This window comes from Vulpes vulpes, chromosome 3, assembly GCF_048418805.1.
Source record: "Vulpes vulpes isolate BD-2025 chromosome 3, VulVul3, whole genome shotgun sequence".
NCBI classification, from domain to species: Eukaryota; Metazoa; Chordata; class Mammalia; order Carnivora; family Canidae; genus Vulpes; species Vulpes vulpes.
This window is the reverse complement of record NC_132782.1, coordinates 92,799,556-92,818,702: the sequence shown is the minus strand read 5'-3', so window position 1 is coordinate 92,818,702 and position 19,147 is coordinate 92,799,556. Positions and strand designations below refer to the sequence as shown.

General features: G+C 51.9%; 2 protein-coding genes across 2 annotated transcripts; one reads left to right on the top strand and one right to left on the bottom strand.

Moving 5' to 3' along the window:
• Nucleotides 1–7,027: 7,027 nt before the first annotated feature.
• On the top strand, nucleotides 7,028–13,685 carry TLCD3B (TLC domain containing 3B). Its single transcript, XM_026011107.2, has 5 exons — nucleotides 7,028–7,966; nucleotides 8,847–8,930; nucleotides 11,612–11,846; nucleotides 12,305–12,400; nucleotides 12,608–13,685. Exons 1-5 carry the CDS (start codon nucleotides 7,842–7,844, stop codon nucleotides 12,893–12,895), a joined length of 828 nt encoding a protein of 275 aa, XP_025866892.1. The 5' UTR covers nucleotides 7,028–7,841; the 3' UTR covers nucleotides 12,896–13,685.
• Nucleotides 13,686–13,961: 276 nt separating this feature from the next.
• On the bottom strand, nucleotides 13,962–15,036 carry C3H16orf92 (chromosome 3 C16orf92 homolog). The gene is made up of 3 exons (XM_072753525.1): nucleotides 14,706–15,036; nucleotides 14,239–14,397; nucleotides 13,962–14,121 (listed from the first exon to the last, which is right to left on the bottom strand). The coding sequence occupies exons 1-3, from the start codon at nucleotides 14,905–14,907 to the stop codon at nucleotides 14,030–14,032; spliced, it is 453 nt and encodes a 150-aa protein (XP_072609626.1). The 5' UTR covers nucleotides 14,908–15,036; the 3' UTR covers nucleotides 13,962–14,029.
• Between the last annotated feature and the right edge of the window lie 4,111 nt (nucleotides 15,037–19,147).

Here is a 19,147-nt window from a genome sequence, read left to right as displayed (position 1 = left end):
AACAAAGAGAGTGCAGGCCTCCAGCTCAGAATTCGAAGCAGGTGACAGTATCTGGTTGGAAAGTTAAAATACTTTTTTCCTTTTTTTTTTTTTTAAAGATTTATTTATTTATTTATTTATTTATTTATTTATTTATTTATGATAGACATTGAAAGAGGCAGAGACACAGGCAGAGGGAGAAGCAGGCTCCATGCAGGGAGCCCAATGCGGGACTCGATCCCGGGACTACAGGATCACGCCCTGAGCCAAAGGCAGGCGCAAAACCGCTGAGCCACCCAGGGATCTCCAACTTTTTTCCTTTTTATTTATATTTTGTTACCTTCTATTTACAACGAGTGATACTGGTTTTCTACTTTTCGGCAGTGATAAAGAGTCTCCTTTTAAAGTACGTGGTGAGAGTAAGTGCTCTACAAATCAGACAACTAGGTTCAACTCTCAGCTATGCCACTTAACTGCCTGTGAGACCTTGAGCAAATCACACAACCTGTCTGTACCTCACCTCCCTCCTCTGTAAAGGGAAAGTAATAATGGTACTTAGGTTGTTGTGATGATCACAAGTTTAGTAAATGTAAAGGGTGCCTGACATCTAGCATGCACTATATGGATGTTTGCTATTAGGTCAAATAGGGCAAAACCAAACAAACAAAACCCCGAAGTTTAGAGAAAACCTCTTTGGTTCAGTCATACCATCGTCCATGTGAGAAAGCACAGTTTTGATTTTGAAGAAGATAATTAAGTGGCTGAGCTAAGAGCTCTGGATTCCCAATCCATTCACCAGCCATTTCAGTCTTCGATAATTAATGTAACCTCTCACTGCATTCATTTGTGGAATGGAACTAATACTACTTCACTGGATGTTGAGATGGTGCCTGTGAAGGCTCAAAACCCGAGTTGGTATGATGGCTCTCATGCATTTGGACAGGGGTAATATCGCCCCCAAGGGGAACAGAAATAGGTTCTTGGTGGCAAAAAAAAACAAGCAAGCAAACAAACAAACAAAAAAACAAACAAACAAAAAAAAAAAACAAACCAAACCAAACCAAATTAAACAAACCACCCCTCTTTCTAGTTAGTACTAAGCACAGGTAGTGTATCTGTGTTATCAATATTTCATGATGAGTGGTAATTAGGAAACAAGATGTCTAAAAAAGGCTGCTTTGGGGAGAATAATGGAAAAAAAGTGAGAAACACTGCCTTAAACCCATTTTTTTAAAAAAAGATTTTATTTATTTATTCATTCATGAGACAGAGAGAGAGAGAGAGAGAGAGAGAGGCAGAAGCAGGCTCCATGAAGGGAGCCTGATGCGGGACTCAATCCTGGGACTCGATCCCGGGACTCCAGGACCATGCCCTGGGCCAAAGGCAGGCGCTAAACCGCTGAGCCATCCAGGGATCCCCCTAAACCCAATTTTTTCAACTTGAGTTTTACCCACATTGGTTATGCAGCCAGTGTAATGGGTCTTGATCAGATGGTGAGGAGATGGTGGGGAGAATGGCCACAAATTAGGCAATTAGAGGCCTCATCTTTAATAATTTTATCTTGTGGGGCACTTGGGTGACTCAATCAGCTAAGTGTTTCCCTTTGGCTCAGGTCACGATCCCAGGTCCTGGGATGGAGCCGTGCATCACTCCCTGCTCAGTGGAGACTGCTTGTCCCTCTCCTTCTGCCCCCCCCCCCACACACACCTGTGTTCTCTCTCACTCTCTTCTCTCTCTTAAATAAATAAAAATCTTAAAAAAAAAAAAACTTATCCTGCTCTTGGTTTAACCTTTAATTTGATGTTCAGAGATGTTTCCTATCCAGAGGAGGAAAATGGAGTAAAGAAGCAAGAACTAACTATTCACAGAGATAAGCTCTGAAATTGTGACTAATGTCTAAGTTGTATTAAAATGATGTTTTTTTTTTTTTAACCTTGAAGTTCCTTTAGGAAAATGAGTTTGTGTGTTTTCTATATCTGCATAACATTATAGAGACCAATGCAGTCAGACACTAAGATTTAAAAAATCCTACCTCATTCACTTCCTGTGTAACCTTGGACAAGGTACCAAACTTCTCTGTGCCTGTTTTCCCATCTCGGTAAAATAGACACAATAATAAACAACCCACAAAGCTGTTCCTCTGTTAATAAGGAAATTAGACACCCAGATCAATTTCTGGCCCATAGTAAATGCTCTAAAAGTAGCTTTTAGTGACCTGGAAATATTATACCAGCTTCACAGAGAAGATTTGAGGTCCACAGAGATTGGCCCACCATCATTCAGAGAAAAGAACAGCCTAAATTTGTTTAACATTTTAAAAATTCTAGCTTAATTTAATTAAAGTGCACACATTTTAAGCGTACACCTTGGGCACGCTTACCTATGTGTAAAGTGGTGATCAAGATAAGGGCATCAAAAAAAAAAAAAAAAGATAAGGGCATCCCCAACACCTCAGAAGGCTCTCTGGGGTCTCCCCTCCGTTAACACCTCCCCCCAAGTTTAGTGCAATTCTGATTTTTCACCGAAGATATGCTACCTGTTTTGAACTTTGTCCAAATGGAGCCATACAGTTTCTTTTATTATCCACAGAGTCTGAATTTGAAGCCAGATGGTCCCACCCTAGAAGTTGCCATCTTAACTATTATCGTATACTGTTCTGCCTTTTAAAGCCACGACTCCTTCGGGTGTTCTTCTGCTGCTCCTTTTCCTTACTCCTCTCTCAGCTCTGCCCGAAATGAAGCTCTCTATCAAGCCATAGACGAGTTCTAATTGGTCAGTTCTGCGTGAGAAGCCCCGTCCACAGCCAGATGGGCGCCTCTGGCAGGAAGCATATGATTGGGCACATGTGTCAGGAGGTGAACCAATGGGGGAGAGCATGTTCTAAACTGTCCACCTGTCCACCAATGGGAGCATGGTGTTCCCGCCCTCTTCAACTGCCTCTGCTGCCCTGCCCCAGCCTCGTGCCCTTGCAGTTTGACACCTCCCTTGTGTCCTAAAAGAAGGTCCCCTCACAGCTGCCTAAGAGACGCAGGATGGCGGGCCCCAACCCCCTGAATCCGCCCTGGGCCTTCTGCACCCCTCCCCTCCCTGGACTGGATGGGAGGGGAGGCTTTTCCAGACAAAAATGACATATATGTAAATATGTATGTTTTCAGGAGTTTTATTGTCCCCCCCCCTTTACTAATGGATAATGCCTTGGTTTTTCTTTTTCTTTTAAAAAAAGTATTATTTTAAATTTTCAAATATCTTTACAATTTGAACACCCACTTTCCTTTTTCTGAGTTCTGGGTGCCGATGAGAATCACCAGCCTTCCTCTGCAGCCTCCACCTTGCCCCTCAGAGGTGAGAACCTAGGAGAAAGGAGAGGTGACTGGAATAGCTTGGGGGCAGGCAGAGGATGGGCTGGGGTGGAGTTAATAAGGAGCAGGTACATCTTTAGGGTTGAAGGATGAAGAGAAGGAATTTTAAGGTGTGAGATGGACTGGAAGGTAGAGACCAACTCCAAGAATTACAGGGAGAATGAATGGAATTGTTGGAATGGGTTGATAAAAAAAAAAAAAATCAGATGTCCAGCTGTCCTGGATGAGGGATATTTAAAGTGCAACAAAAATCCCAAAGAGAGGTGCCTGGGTGGCTCAGTCATTTAAGTGTCTACCTTGGGCTTAGGTCATAATGTCCAGGCCTGGGGTCCTGGGATTGAGCCCCATCTTGGGCTTCAAGGGCTCGGTGGGGACTCTGTTTCTCCTCTCCCTCTGCCCCTTCCCTGTTCATGCTTGCTCTCTCTCTCTCTCTCTCTCAAGCAAATAAATAAAATCTTAAAAAAAAAAAAAAAAAGATTCCAAAGAGATTAGGGAAGACCAATGCCTGGTGGCTTAGAGATGGATGGATCCCATGCGCCACTGAGTTATGGGGGTAAAGGGAGTGTCCAGGTCTGAGGGACACTGTGCGTTCTCACCTTCTTATCTTTTCTCACCTTCTCTACCTCAGACAGGCATGACCCTGCTCTTTGTACTGGGCTGCATTTTCTTTCCGCTGAGCTTTGCTATCCTCTGCTGGGGCCTGCAGAACCACTCCAACCTGCGGATGGACAGACCAGAGGCTGTTTTGGTGGCATCCAAGTAAGAGGCCAGGATGAGGGTGTCCTTTCTGGGGTCAGGGCTGGTGGAGATGATCTCTTGCTTTCAGGAATAGTAGTGAGAGCAGAAACAGAGAGAGAGCATGCCCATGTGTACACACATGCGTGTGCCAGGGGGAGATTAAGAGTCAAAAGAAACTGGCTATGAGATCTTTTGCAAGTCTTTAACCTCCCTGAACTTCAGAGCCCTGCCACTTGCAAATGGGTTTACTAAGAACACCTACCTTCCAGTCTTCATGGAGATGTTTTGTGAGGATCAGGTGAATTCATGTCTGTGAAGTAGGTGTGGGAGACTCCTGCAAGGGACAAGGCTATAGGCTTTGCGGGGATAACTGGTGAGCCAGAAAACTCAACATTCAGCCCATCAGATGGGGCAGCAGTAGTTTGGCTCCAGTCAAATGTACAGAGCTAGAATGTGGGCTCTGTGTTGTCTATCTGATACTTAAAAAAAAAATTTATGAGAGAGAGAGAGAGAGAGAGAGAGAGAGAAACACAGGCAGAGGAGGAAGCAGGCTCCATAGTAGGGAGCCTGACATGGGACTCAATTCCGGGTCTCCAGGATCACACCCTGGGCTGAAGGCGGTGCTAAACTGCTGAGCCACCCAGGGATCCCCTCTTTTTTTTTTTAAGGTTTTATTTATTTAATCATGAAAGACACAGAGAGAGGGAGAGGCAAAGACACAGGCAGAGGGAGAAACAGGCTCTCTGCAGGGAGCCCAATGCGGGACTCCATCCCGGGTCTCCAGGATCACACCCTGGGCTGAAGGCAGGTGCTAAATCGCTGAGCCACCCAGGGATCCCTCATATGATTCTTTCTTAAAAGAAGTTGAGCTTTGATGTGAAATCTCCTAATTTTCAAGCACAACTGAGAATTTAAGAAAGTACTGTACTGGCAACACCATACTGGCTGCGCAAAGCATGTTTGTGGGCTGGATTTGGCCCTGATGCTGCAAATCTCTGACCTGTTTGACACAGCCTAACACACATGTGAGCTCTTATGGAAACGTGGGTAGGAGAGGGAGCTGACCGAAGGCAGAATTTACTTGGGTGTCTAGGTGGATTCCTGGAAGACAGAAATGTGTCTTTGCTTGCTGAAATTCATGTCATCCAGAGAGAAGCCACACGGCCACCAGGTTTGTTGCCCTCAATCAAGTAGTGATGGTGCCCTTCCATAACCCATGCCCCATTCCCCCCAAACTCGGCTTTGCTCTTTGGCTTTGGAGCACTCCAGTTTTGCCAGTTCTCATAGCTGTGTTATCTTGGGCAAGTTTTTTGTCGTCTTTTTTTTTTTTTTTTTTTTTCTTAAATCTCTAAACCCATTTCTTGTCTATAAAACAGATATTATCATCTGGGAAGATTAAATAAGAATGAACATACACCATCTTGCCTAATGCCCAGCACCTAGAAAACACTCCAGAAGTTTGGTCCTGGGAATCCCTGGGTGGCTCAGCAATTTAGCATCTGCCTTCGGCCCAGGGCATAATCGTGGAGTCCTGGGATCGAGTCCCTCATCGGGCTCCCTGCAGGGAGCCTGCTTCTCCCTCTGTCTGTGTCTCTGCCTCTGTGTGTGTGTATTTCATGAATAAATAAAATCTTAAAAAGAAAAAAGAAGTTGGGTCCTTTTCTCCCCTAAATGAAGCCCTGAGGTCAAGAAGGGAGGTCCTTAACTCCTTCTGCTAAAGGCCAGAGACCTCTCAGAGTCTGTTCCTTCCGCCTGCCACTAGAGGGCAGCACAAAATTGCAAAATCCAGCCCTTTGCCTCTTTTGGGGAGGAAATGGAATGGTCTTTGGATCGGTAAAGATAAATTGTAGGGTTGCTTATTAAGGTGTACCTTAGGGTGGGCCTGGAAACCAAAGTACGGTTTGGGTCCAGGACTCACATCATGTAGAAGTCCATAGGACAGTTGGGTTCAGGACAGGAGGGCCAAATTTCAGGAAGGCAACACAAAAGGGTGAGAAGCAGCTCAGAGGCCAGTGGGGTTTCAGCTGCACCTCCAACATGCAGTTGTGACCCTGGCCAGTCACTGCGCCTCAGTTTCCTTGTGGATGAAATGAAGGGTCTGAACCAGCTGGTCCCTGGGGTCATGCTGCTCTTTGAAGTCCCTGAGGAAGGGGAGCCAGGAAGATAATAAACCTGAAGAAAGAGAAAGTGATCCGTGCTTAGGGGAAGCCAGGAGAGGCCAGGCACCCTGAAGGACAGAGGCAGGAGCATCCTCAAGTTGCAGGTGGGTTTTCACGGAGGCAGGGTTTCCCCACCCTCTTCAAACCCTGCAGCCACTCTGATACCCAGCATGGAAGGGTTCCTGCCTCCTCTTAAGTGATCTTGGGGAGGGCCACTGAGGCTCCAGGACCATTTCTTGACCTGTATAAAGGGGGCAAGTGCTGTTATGTCAGTGCTATTACAACCGTTAGACAAGATCACAGGACAGACTCTCAGCAAAGACAGAACCTAGAGGCACTTGACTTAAACCTTGAGTTTTCTTCCTTCCCATTGGAGTGAAGGATGTGAGGGGTCTTTGAGCCTGAAGAATGCTGTGTTGAGGTGTCTTTATTCTCACCCAGTCCTTAAACTCATCCTTCAGAGACAGCAAGATGTACCACTTTGTCTCACTGCCTCCTCCTTTTTTCCTCTCTGATGGAGTGCCTCCCCTAAACTGGGGCCCCAGCAGACCGCTGAGAAACGAGTATCTGGAGGCATTGGGAGAGGAAGAAATGGTAGCTGTTTGCAACGTGCTGGTGGGAAACAGGGTCAAGCCCCCATCGGGGACTCAAAGCCCCCTCCCAGCTGGCCAGGGAGCCCAGGGCCACGTTCCTCCCCAAGAGGAGATCCGACCCTCCCCTGGCCCATGTCCCCAGCAGCCCCCTGTGCCGCAGCTGCTGTCTCTTTAAGGGCCTCCCCCTCCCTTTTTCTCTGCTCCCCCCCATCTCTGTCGCAGCCGCTGCTGTGGCTCAGAGCTGCATGGGGAGACGCTGCTGCAGGTCCGGTTTCTTGGTGTCTGGTCGGTGCCATCATTCCCCGCCCCTCCCCCGCCCTCCCCAAGCGGGTGACTTCCCCCTCCCCCTCCCCCTCCCCACCGAGGGGGCAGGGGGCTGGGCAGGAACTCTGGATAATGCCCCGTGCAGCCTCCCTCCGGGCCGGGCAGCTCGGTAGGGACCGTGGCGGCAGCAAGAGGCGGGAGAGTGCTGACCGCTGACCACTTGCCGGGCAGCTCCTCTTGTCTCCCTCCCTCCCTCCCTCCCTCTGGCCGTCCCTCCCTCCCTCCCACTCTCCCTCCCTCTCAGGGCTGGCACCACAGTCCCACCCCGCCTTCTCGGGTCCTCCCAGCCTCTCCACGTAAGCCCCCCCTCCCCACCTGCCTCTCCTCTCGTTCCCCTCCCCCACCCGCATCCTCCTCCTCCGGTACCCTCTCCCTCTCTGTCCTCTTATCAAGTCCTCTCCTCCTGTCTCGCTTCCAACCCTCCGGCCAGCTTGCTCCCACTCCCTTTCCTGTATCCTCCCTCTCCCCAGTCTCTCCCCATTTCCCCCAGTCTCATTTAACTCCCTTTCTCCCTCCGTCTGGTCTGACTCGCCTGCCCCATCCCATCCCCGCCCTGTCCCTTTTGTGCCCCTTTTTCTTTTTCTCTCTCCTTCCCCGGCTTGGTGTCCCTGCTCCACCTCCAACTCCCTTCAGCTCGGCCTCCCTGTCCCCTCACGGCCACCTGCCTCCCTGCCCGAAGCTGAACCACCATGCTGACCCCAATGGTGGCTGGGGGGGTGGTGTTCCCCGGACTCTTCCTCCTCTCCAAGAACACGCTCCAGCGGCTGCCCCAGCTGCGCTGGGAGGAGGCCGACGCGGTCATTGTCTCAGCCAGGTAAACGGCCTCCCTTCCCCTCGGCCCCGCTCCCCTTCTCAGGCATCATGGGGGTGGAAGGGACCCAGTCCTCCCCTGGACCCCTTGGTTGGTGGGCGGTTACCTCCAAGCCTCCTGCCCCCCTTGCTGCCTTACTCCCTGTCCCAGGAGACCTCGTCCAAACCCAGCCATCTGGTCTACTAGTATCCAGACTGCTTTCCTGTCCTCTCCCCCATTCACTCTCCCACCCTCCAAAACAGGACCAGCATGGGACTCAAACATTTCTACCAGATATTAGGGAGTGAGGCAAGGGGCAGAGAGCTGTGTCTTACTCAGGGCATATGTTTGGGGGTACAAGGGACAGAGGAATGAACAGCAGAACTGTACAACCTGGAACGAGGGCCAGAGTTGGGGAGGGGGCACGGGCACACAGAGTGAGCGGGAAAGTGGCCAGGAGAAGGGGGGACTTGGTGTCACTGAGGAGTGGCATGGTGACTAGATGGCTGAGTGCCACAGGAACAGGCCCAGAGCTTCCCCTCACCACCCAGTGTTGGCCCTTTGCTGTCCCTCCCCGGGAAGAGACTTTGTTATCAGCATTGTCTCACCTCAAGATGACCTCCCTGGTGTCCTCCTGAGAGGAGGGTTACTCTGTGTCCCTGACTGGCCAAGAAAAGGAAGACACCAGCCAGGAGTAGGGTGTACAGAGTAGTAGTAGCTGCAGCGGGGTGAGTCCTGGAGCCTGAGGTGAAGGGCGAGCTGTGGGCAAGCTCACCTCAGGCAGAGATGGGCAAGAGTGGCCTGAAAAGTGACTGAGTCTGAAGGGCAGTAATTGGAGAGTAAAGAGGAGAAACAGAGGACTGCATCTCCCTGCTCTACCTCTGTTCCCTCTTTCTCCCCCCAGGCTAGTGTCCTCTGTCCAAGCCGTCATGGCCTCCACAGCTGGCTACATCGTCTCCACCTCCTGCAAGCACATCATTGATGACCAGTAAGTGCCACCAGACCACCTTTACCCACGTTCCCTCAGCCTGCATGTGTGTGTGACTCCTGAGTACCCCAGGTCTTCTAGAGGACTCTTTCAGTGGTCCCCATGCCCTTTGCTTGGGACTGAGCAAGTTAACTGCATTAGCTGCAACTCAACACCCAGGGATAAATTTATCCATGTCCTGTCCTTAAAGGTCAGACCAGGGGGAAAGGAGTGGGGATCAAAAGAGATTGTCAAAGCAGCTCTTAGGCTTCCTGGCTTCTCATATCATAGTAGGTCCCGTATACCCATTCCTCTCCACTTCCTCCCACTCTGGCATCCCTCAGACCCCTTGTCTAACCAGCATCCGATGGGGGTGCCTCCCTTCTCACGCCAGGCTCACCCCTCCGCTCCTCCCAGAATCCACGTGTCCAGTCTCAGCTCCTTGCACAAGAGGGAGACAGAGGAGAGAGATGACAGAGACAAGGCCACAAACGGTTGGGCCATGGGGGGTTGGGGGAGGGGAAGGGTGAAGAGGCCAAAATTTGGCACTGGCAGCTGCTGCAGTGCCTGGCGCTTGCCAAAAAAGCCCGGGCCCAAGAGGTGGGGCCGCAGGAGGAAGGAGAGGTGCCCTGTCCGTGGTGCTGACGGGCCGGCTCCAGGTGACCCGCGGGCTGCTGCTGAATGGCCTGTCAGGGTGCTGAAGACTCCCACGCTTAACTTCTGGCCCTAACCCCCTTCTCTAGTGCCTGTTGGGCCGGAGGAACATTGTCTGGATGACCCTGATCTGGCGGTGCTCCTCTTTCTCTACAGATGAGTTCCCTTTTCTGTGGAGTGAGGTACAGCGCTTCCTGGAAGGGCTGCCCTGAGGAGGAGTTGAACTGTGTGTGTCAAATGCCTAAAGCAGTTCTGGTTCTCACACAGTGGGTGCTTAACTCTTTCTTTCTTACGCATTTGGTAACTAGGCTTCTTCTCCCCCCCCCCCCCCCCTTTTTCTCCACTCCTGGGTCTAAGATGAGCCTGGATCCCCAGGCATTTCTTGCCCTTGCCTTTTCACACAGAGGTCACCTTTCCACTTTTACATGCCCCCCCACGCCCCAACCCAAGTCTGTTCCTGTTCCCTCCCCTGTAATCCTCAGGTGGGTGGGGAAGATCAGGGTTAATCCAGGGACAACAGCTGTTATGTGTCTGAGCACCTAACTGCTGAGAGCACCTAGCTGCTGAGAGCATGGAGATGGGTTTAACTTTCAAGTTGCAGCATGGGGTCCTGGAGGGCAGTCCTGGTCCCCCCACAAACCATACGGATCCTGTAGCTGGCTCTCCCAGCCACTCTTGCTCCAGCTTACCCTGGGCCAGTTGGATCCCTTTCCATCAGGCTTCTCCTTGCTTGCCTGCCCTGTGTGTCAGACCTGGGCTGCTGCTCCCCCTCCTCTCTCCCTTTCCTGGTCACACGCTTCAGCATGGGTCTCAGGTTCTCTTTGCCCCAAATCATCCCTGCCTGTTCCCTTGTAGGACAGTCTTCCCAGGGCTTGCATTTTGTCTCCATCTCACCTGATCCTTCACGGACCTACCCCCAGCCCTCATTCCTCTTCTCCCTTCTGCAGCTCCTCCCTCATATTTGGTCTCAGCTCCTTTTCTGTGTCACTCTGGCTGATTTTGCTTTCATCCATCCATGTAGCTGGGCCAGTTCCCTGGGCCAACCTCCCTGACCTCGCACCCCCACTTCGGACCTGCCACACGGCTACAGCATTTAAGAGAAAGTACTCAACATGCTGAGTCAAGAAGAAAAATGCAATGTTGCTATTCATGCACTTTTCATTTTTGTTTACTCTCAAAGTACACAGAACTTTCTCAGCTCTTGGCTCCTTTTGCTCAGCGTTTTCTCCGTAATGCTTGGCTGTACCTGAAAAAAAACAAGAGGTCGGGCCACATTCAGGCAGAACAAGTACACCGATGACACCACCAAATCCCCAGTGAGGCTTGTCGGTGACACCTGTCTGCAATCTTCTAGGGAGAGCGGGGCTGAGGGCTGGGGGCTTTTGAGCCAGACTACCTGCAGTTGGCTATTCCTTGGCTAAGTTACCTAGCCTCTCAATTTCCTCAGCTGTAAAATGGGGGTGATAACCATCCTTACTTTGTATAGGGTTTCTGTGGGGAGTGAATAAGTTCATGCTTGTAAAAGGTTTTGGATATTAGAACAGTGACTGCATGGCAGTTGGATGTCAGCCCATACGATCCCTCTCCGCTGCTCTTGCCTCTTCTGCTGTTATTTGCTCTAACCTCAGATGTCTGTCATATAATGCCTGAGTTTGCTTTCTCACTATGTTGCTGCCCTGTGATCTGTGGCTGTCCTTTGGTGTCTTTTCCCCTCCACCATACTGCAGTGAGAGAGAGAGAGAGAATGAATGAATGAAGAACGAATGAATGAATGAATGAATATGAAAAATGGCTGGGTTCTGAGATCAGCCAGTCTGGGTTTAATTCCCAGCATTCCTACCTACCAGCAGTGTGACTGTCTGACCTTGGGCTAGTTTCTTGCACTCTACCCTTGAGCTCCATTAACCAGGAACCAGGTTGTTTTGATTATCACTTGGGGTCTGACTCCTGTGGCACATCCAGGGTTGACTCTGGCACCTAGTTTCTGCTCTGTCCATCTCCTTTCTTCTTTGACTCTTCTCTTTCTCTCTTTTCTCTCTGCCCAACAGACACTGGCTTTCCTCTGCCTACACGCAATTTGCAGTGCCCTACTTCATCTATGACATCTACGCCATGTTCCTATGTCATTGGCACAAGCACCAGGTCAAGGGGCATGGAGGGGACGAAGGGGGAGCCCGAGCTCCGGGCAGTACCTGGGCCGTGGCGCGCGGCTATCTGCACAAGGAGTTCCTCATGGTGCTCCACCACGCCGTCATGGTGCTCGTATGCTTCCCGCTGTCTGTGGTGAGTTGGGGTGCTGAAAGCCAGGGCCCCCTGTCCTGCTCACAGCAGCACTGCCAGAGCCTGGGAAGCCCTGTGGCCAGGTCCCAGTAGCAGGGCAGGCCCAGGATGGAAAGTTCCCACAGAAGGCTCCCACCCCCTACCCCTGCCCAAGCACCCCTGCCCCAAACAGTGGGAGGGTCTGGGGTCAGCCTGGCCTGGACTGGATATGCCCAGCCAGCCGTGGTGCCTGGGAGTTGCGGTTGCATGTCTCTTGGCCTCAATTTCCTCATCTATAATGCAAGGTATACAGTCTCACCTGAGGGATGGTTGGAGGGATACAGTGAGGTCACGCCTGTGGCTTTGCTACTGTGCATACGTGTTCATATTTTCAGAGTTAAGCATCTCCAAAATTGGCCGATAGAGAAGGGAGGGAGGGAGTCCAGGGTGAGGCCAGGCTAGTTTCTCCTTCTCCTCCACAGGTGTGGCGTCAAGGCAAGGGAGATTTCTTTCTAGGCTGCTTGCTGATGGCTGAGGTCAGCACCCCCTTCGTCTGCCTTGGCAAGATCCTCATCCAGGTGAGACTGTACCTGAGGGTGTTTGAGCCTTAAGGGAGGGCGCTTTCAGGGACCCGCAGGAATTCTTTAACATGCCAGGTCTGGGGGGGCTACAGGCCCGGGTTAGGGGAGGTGGGGCCTGGAGGGGCTGAGTAGGGGAAGTGGGCAACACTTCCCCTGCTGCCCCTGCTCTCTGACCTCCTCGCCCACCCACCCACCCACCCGCAGTATAAGCAGCAGCACACTCTGCTGCACAAGGTGAACGGGGCCCTGATGCTCATCAGCTTCCTCTGCTGCCGGGTGCTGCTCTTCCCCTACCTGTACTGGGCCTACGGGCGGCACGCCGGCCTGCCTCTGCTTGCGGTGCCTCTCGCCATCCCGGTGCACGTCAACCTGGGCGCCGCGCTGCTCCTGGCCCCCCAGCTCTACTGGTTCTTCCTCATCTGCCGCGGGGCCTGCCGCCTCTTCCGGCCCCGGGGCTCCCCACCTCGGTCTCCGTGTCAGACCCAGGACTGAGGGTGGGGCCGGGGACCCGCCCCACCCCGCCCCTTGGGGACTGGGCTCTGGGGCTGCCAGGCAGCGGGTGGGAGCCAGGGGCCTCTTGCCCTGACAGCCCCTAACAGATGGACTCCAGGGGGGTGGGACATCTCCCCTCAGGGGCAGAGGGGCAGGGATCAGGTGAAAAGGCAGGCAGGGAGGGGGAGCCTCTTCCCCCAGCAGTGCCTGAGCTGAAGGTAGCAAACCCCTTCCTGCGCAACCTTTCTCCCATTACCTACCCTGGGGCCCTGGGGAAGCAAAGGACAGAGGAAGGGCTAGAGGGCCATGGGGAGACTGACTCAAGGGGACTGGGACTCAGAGAATGTGGGGGAGGCCTGTCACCAAGGCCATCCCAGCCCCCTGCTGCAGACTCCTCTCGGTTCCCCACCATCCAGGAGGGAGGGGGACACCCTAACTCACCCCCCATCCCCCACAGGCCTTGCTTGGGGCTAGCTGCCTCCACTGCTCCTCGGGCAGGCCAGCCTGAGGAATCTTATTTATTTTATTTATTTGCCCAAATTCATACTAATTTGTGGGGGTGGGGGAGGGAGGTGGCTGCTACCCCCAACCTTCCCAGTGCTGAGCAATCCCGGGGGCAGGTGAGGGGGCACCCCATCCCTTCCCAATTAGGCTGCACATCTTGCCCTCAGGCCCTGGCATGTCCCTGGTGCTACAGACCTCTCAAGGCTTCCTCCAGTCTGGGGTCGGGGGACCCTGGGAGGTGCTTTACAGACCGCTAATAAAGACGATCTGATCTGCGTGAACGCCACCAAGGCCCTCTTCACCCAGTTCTTTGGTGCTGGGCAGGGTGGGGGTCTGGGGCTAGAGAGCACGGATGACCACAGGATGGGGTAGGACTCCCTGACTGGGTACTAAGCAGTGAGGGAAGAAAAAAGTAGACTTTTATTCATCAGCAGGAGAGGAGGGTTGGTTTGGGCACTCAGGGCAGAGTCCAGGGCCTGTGTCCAACTCCTCAGGCCCCTTTCTGGCAGGTCCTATGGAATATGAGATCAGAGGTGGGAGGCCACACCCTGCCTCCCTAGGCTTTTGGGTTCTTCACCTTCTCCCAAGGAAGGCTGAGGTGGGAGGGGCCAGGGGAGAAGGGGGGGGGGCTTACATGTGTATGAAGAACTGGTACAGGAGGAAGAGGAAGGCCACTACCAGAGCGCCCACCAGGATGTGATGGAAGAACTCAGAGTTGGATCCTGTTAGACAAGGAAGGGGAGATGGGGACCCTGGACTCATCTCTAATCGAAGGGCCAAGGGCAGCTCTTCTCCAGGCCCTGGCAAGGAAGGAGGCCCCTTCTCAAGCTGGTTCATACCTGAGTTAACAAAGATGACAGGTTTCTCCCCAATAAACTGGGCCACGGCCAGGATCCTGGCTTGATCTGAGTCTGGGTAATCAAAGAAGTCAGGTCTCTCTATGAAGAGTAGAGACTCTGCTCCTCGGGCCAAGACATTGGCATTTTCCCGCCTGGGTGCTAAGGAAGCAAAGTCTACGTCTAGAATCCAGCAGACCTCTGCCCTCCACCCCAAGAGGCTGAGGCCAACCCAGGACCCTGCCAGGCCACACAGCCTTAGTATGGCTGTAGAGGGACTTGATTTGGTTCCAGGAATTTCTCAAGGATCAACTGAGCTCTCCATGTGAAGGCCCATGCTGGATGGAGAGGGTGGGACAGACATGTGGAAGGAGAGGAAGACCCTGGCTTGCCCTCTCAGCTCCTAAGGCCAATTAATCCCTCACCACCAAGACTTCCTTGTCCCCACTGCTCCCAGGATAGCTTCCCACCTGTTTCTATGGCCCCCAGTCCAACCAGCCACGCCCATGCCCGCGTCCACTGCCACAGCCTCATGACTCTTCCACTCCTGTCACAGGGGTGGGGGCTCTGTGATGTCATAGCCTGGAGCCATTCTGAGCACAGCTCTGGAGGGAGGGGAGACAGAAAGTGCTGGGAACTGGGAGCTGGGGACCCCCCTCCCCGGGCCGTCATCCTTTGGGTGATGCTGATTATAAAATAGTAGCTGGGGCAGTCCCAAAATTTAGAAATAGGAGGGGCTTAGCAGGGACTAAAGAGAGCTGCATTTGTGTAGCATGCAGTCTCTCCTGGGCTGAGGAGCAGGGATAAGCTCCTTCAATTACCGCCCCCCCCCCAACTCCACTCTCCACATGGACTACATCACAGACAGCAAGCCTGTCTTCATTATACAGAAAAGGGAACCAAGGTACAGAGGGGCAAAGTAGTGGGGGTGGCGCACACTTCCCCGGGCTCTGCATTTTCCTCTCTGAGGCTCCCCCTTGCCTTGTGTCCCCAAATTCAAAGGCACAGGGGTCTCAGCGCTCTGCAGAGGACAGCTCTGGAGTCCCGCGCCAGGAGAAATAACAGGCTTGTCCCACTAGGTGGCAGCCGTGTCCACGCCTGCCGGTCCCCCCGCCCGCAAGGGCAGCGCTCCAGGCGCTCCGAGCCCTCCTCCCGCTCCTTTCCGCAGGTGCCGCAGGAAAGGATCGTCCGGGGAAAGGCCCCGCCCACCTCGAGGCAGGTCACTTGGTCACCCACAGCACCCTCGCAGGCTCCTCTTTCTGGGTGGGCTCCCCCAAGGGCCTTCCCATTTCCCATTTCCAGTCCGCGCTTTTCTCTATTTGTCACTTCCCAACGGCCACTGGCCATCCTGCGGGCCCCTCTCAGCCTCCAGGAGTTAGCGTCCCTCTGATTGGCAGGTGGGCCTGTCTGTCACAGATATGTCCCGCCCCACTCAAGCCCAAGGACACTTCAGGGTCTTCTTGGTTTGCTTACACAGATGCCTGTTCAGCCATCCCTGACAATCCCAGTTCCCTGACTTCCCCCAAACCGGGCACGTGTCTGTGGCGTGTTGGAAGCTCCTCTGTCCTCGGATGGAAGCGCCCTCCTACCCTGGGTCCCTACCCCTCATCTGTCTTGCCTTCTGGGGGGTACCCAGCCAGTCTCCCCCCAGTAGCGGGGCAAGGTTGCTTCCCTGCTCAGCTGCTATTTCCTGAACACTAAGCCCAGGAAGGAGGAAATGGGGGTAAAGGAGACAGACTACCATCTATGGGACCTCCTGCGAGCTTCCTTCGCCTATACTTCTCTCTTCTGAGAAAGAGGGAGTAACTTACCCAAAGTCACCTACACGTGAGGGGCAGTTGTGAGTCCAGCAACCTGACTCCTTGACTTGAGAGCCAGGGTTCCCACCCCCAGGCCTGTCTGCAGCTGCTGCCTCCTTTAGCTAGGAGAAGGGGTCCAGAGCCTTTAGCCATTGGAGTGGATCTGGCAGTTTCCTCAATCTACCCCAGAAGCATACAGCTGCCCTCCCCACCAGAAAAGGCCCTTTTGACACAGGCAGTGATTTATCATTCATTCCTGCATCCAATCATTAAGTAAATGTATTGCGCTCCTGCTCTGTGCTGGGTTCCATTTATGGCTTAGATAGAAATCACCAGGGCCTGGTCTGCCCTCAGGGGTCATAGGGGAGCGAACTCTTGGATGCACATGGTCTAAGGGTCTAAACCCCTGGTATGAGGGTTTAGACGGACAACCTCTAATGGGCTGTCTATTGCTGTCTCTGCTCCCTTGCCTTGAATGTATTCTTCAATCTCTTCCAGCCTGGCTCTGTCCTCACCACTCTACTGAAACCACTTTTGCCAAGTCTACCAACGACCTCTTAACTTGCCAAATCTAATGGTTACCTCTGTTCATTCTGAGGGCACAGGCCTGTGCCTCTTGGCAGGGGACCCATGCTTGGTGATTTTCAGAGTTCCTCCTTCTACAGCCAGCTCAGCCTTGGACATTCTCTTCTCTGTCTATATTCTCTCTCCCTAGGTGATCTCATTCAGTCTCATGGCTTTAAATACCATCTATATGCTGGTGACTCACAAATGTATATTTCCAGCCTAGTCCTTTCCTCTGAGCTCCAGACTCCTCTACCCAACTTCCTGCTTCGTGTCTCTGTATGTCCAAAACCATCTTCAACTCAATAGATCTCAAATGGAGCCCTTGGTTCTCCTACCCCAGACTGGGCTCCTGCTTCCCATTGCTGCAAATGGTCTCACTGTTCTGGAGATGGTCTGCTGGATACATACACCCAGGAGTCATCTCAACCCCTCCCTCTCTCTCTCTGGACAAAGCCATCATCAAGACCTGTTAGCTCAATTTCCAACATAAATTTCAAATCCATCCACCTCCCTCACCCTCCATTGCTGACTATTTCAATACCCATACCTCCCCTGGTATTCCAACAGCCTGTGGACTGGTGGACTTCTGTGTCTTCATTCTTCCCTCGGGGAGAACAAACCAGAACACTCAGATGCACTACTTAAAACCCTCCAATGGCTTCCCATAGTACCTGGGTAAATTATGAACTTCTTACCCTGACCTGCAAGACTCTTGCTCAGCCCTGTCCACCCACCCACCTCAGCTCTTGCATGACCTCCCTCACTCAGCACACTGCAGTCTTTGCACACACCTATGCCTAGGACTCGCTTGCATCCCCTTCCAGTTAGGAAATGGTTAACTTCTCTTATCTTACGGGTCTCAGCTGAGACAACACTTCCCCAGGAAGGGAACTCTCATGGCCTTCTGATCATCCCCTGTCTATATCACTGCATTAGACTTGTCTGTGTATTTGTCTATCTCCCCTACAAAGCTACGAAGCTAGAGATCACTGATCGTGGTTATAGACTTGCACCAAAGTATATAGTAGGTGTTCAATAAATATTTATTGGCTGAATGGATGGATGAAAATCTATCTGTGGACAAGCCAGGGCTGAGCACTGTCTACCATTTGCCCTGCAACTGGCTCCAGCTCCAGCTTTATCCTCACCTTCCCTCAATAAGGCTTTCTGCAGGTGTGTTGCTGGATCTGAGTGAAGCCAAGAGAAAGGCAGAAGCAGAGGAGGCAGGAATTCATGGCCAGCACCCCTGCCCCCCGAAGCCCCCACTCCCCCAGCTCTGCCTCTTGCCAAACCCACCAGCTCTGGTCCTGGATGGAGTCTCCCTTTGTCCTGCCTTTTTTCTTATCCTGGACAGTCCCAAAGGACACCTGTTGGTTGCCTCTAAATATATTTTAACATATTTTTTTAAACATATTCTTTTGCATAGGCAACATATGTGCCTGGTACGAAATTCAAAAGGTACAAAAGGATGGAAAATAAGCGTTTCCTATTTCTGCCCTACTCTACCCCATAGCAATCTCCTCAGAGCTCAATGTCTTCTTGGGCAGGCTTCCAGGGATAAGTTACACACAAAAAACCAAACACATATAAACTCTTTTCTCCCCATTCCACACATACTGTTCTGCATCTTACTTTTTTAGGTTAACCTGAGACTGGGAAGACGACTCTGTGCAAGTGCATACAAGTACCAGGGGCTCTCTTTTTCATGGCTGCATACTATTTCATCACATGAAATTGTGTCAAAACCCACTGAACTGATACCCCACTCGTGGACATTTAGGTTATTTCCAGTCTTTTGTCATTGCAAACATGTTGCATTTCAGAGCTCTGAACTTCTATTATTTTGTTCATGGGCCAGCCTATAAGCTAGAAGTAGAAATCCTAGGAGTAGAATTTCTGGGTCAAAGAATCTATGTATTTGGCATCTTGGCATCCACCATCAGAATGGCCTCCGCAGAGGTGGTGCCTGCCCACTTACCCACAGTGTTGCACACATTGCGAGTTAACTGATGCTTTGAGTTTTGTCATCTGGTGGGTGATAAGTGTGGTCTATCTCAGTGTGGTCTGACTTTGCATTTCTCTCTCTTTAAAAAAAAATATTGTGGGCAGCCCGGGTGGCTCAGTGGTTTAGCACCACCTTCGGGCGGGAGGGGGGGGGGGTCGTGATCCCGGAGACCCAGGATTGTCTGGCTCCCTGCATGGAGCCTGCTTCTCCCTCTCCCTGTGTCCCTCATGAATAAGTAAATAAAACCTTTTTTTTTTTTAAATGTGTACTTTTAAAAAATACAAATAACAATATTTCTATCTTAACCATTTGCAAGCATACGTACGGTTTAGTAGTGTTAACTATATTCACATTACTGTGCAACCACACTTCTCTTACTTTTAAATCACAGTACTTAGGGATGCCAACTTAGTGCTAGGCCCAGCTTGGGGCAGCCTCCATAACATTCCCAGGTGGTGGGGGAGACAGAAATGTAAGCAGGTAGAACTGAGCCTAAGGCAGGCAGCACACTGGAAGCAAGGGGGTGGGGTGGGGATGCTCC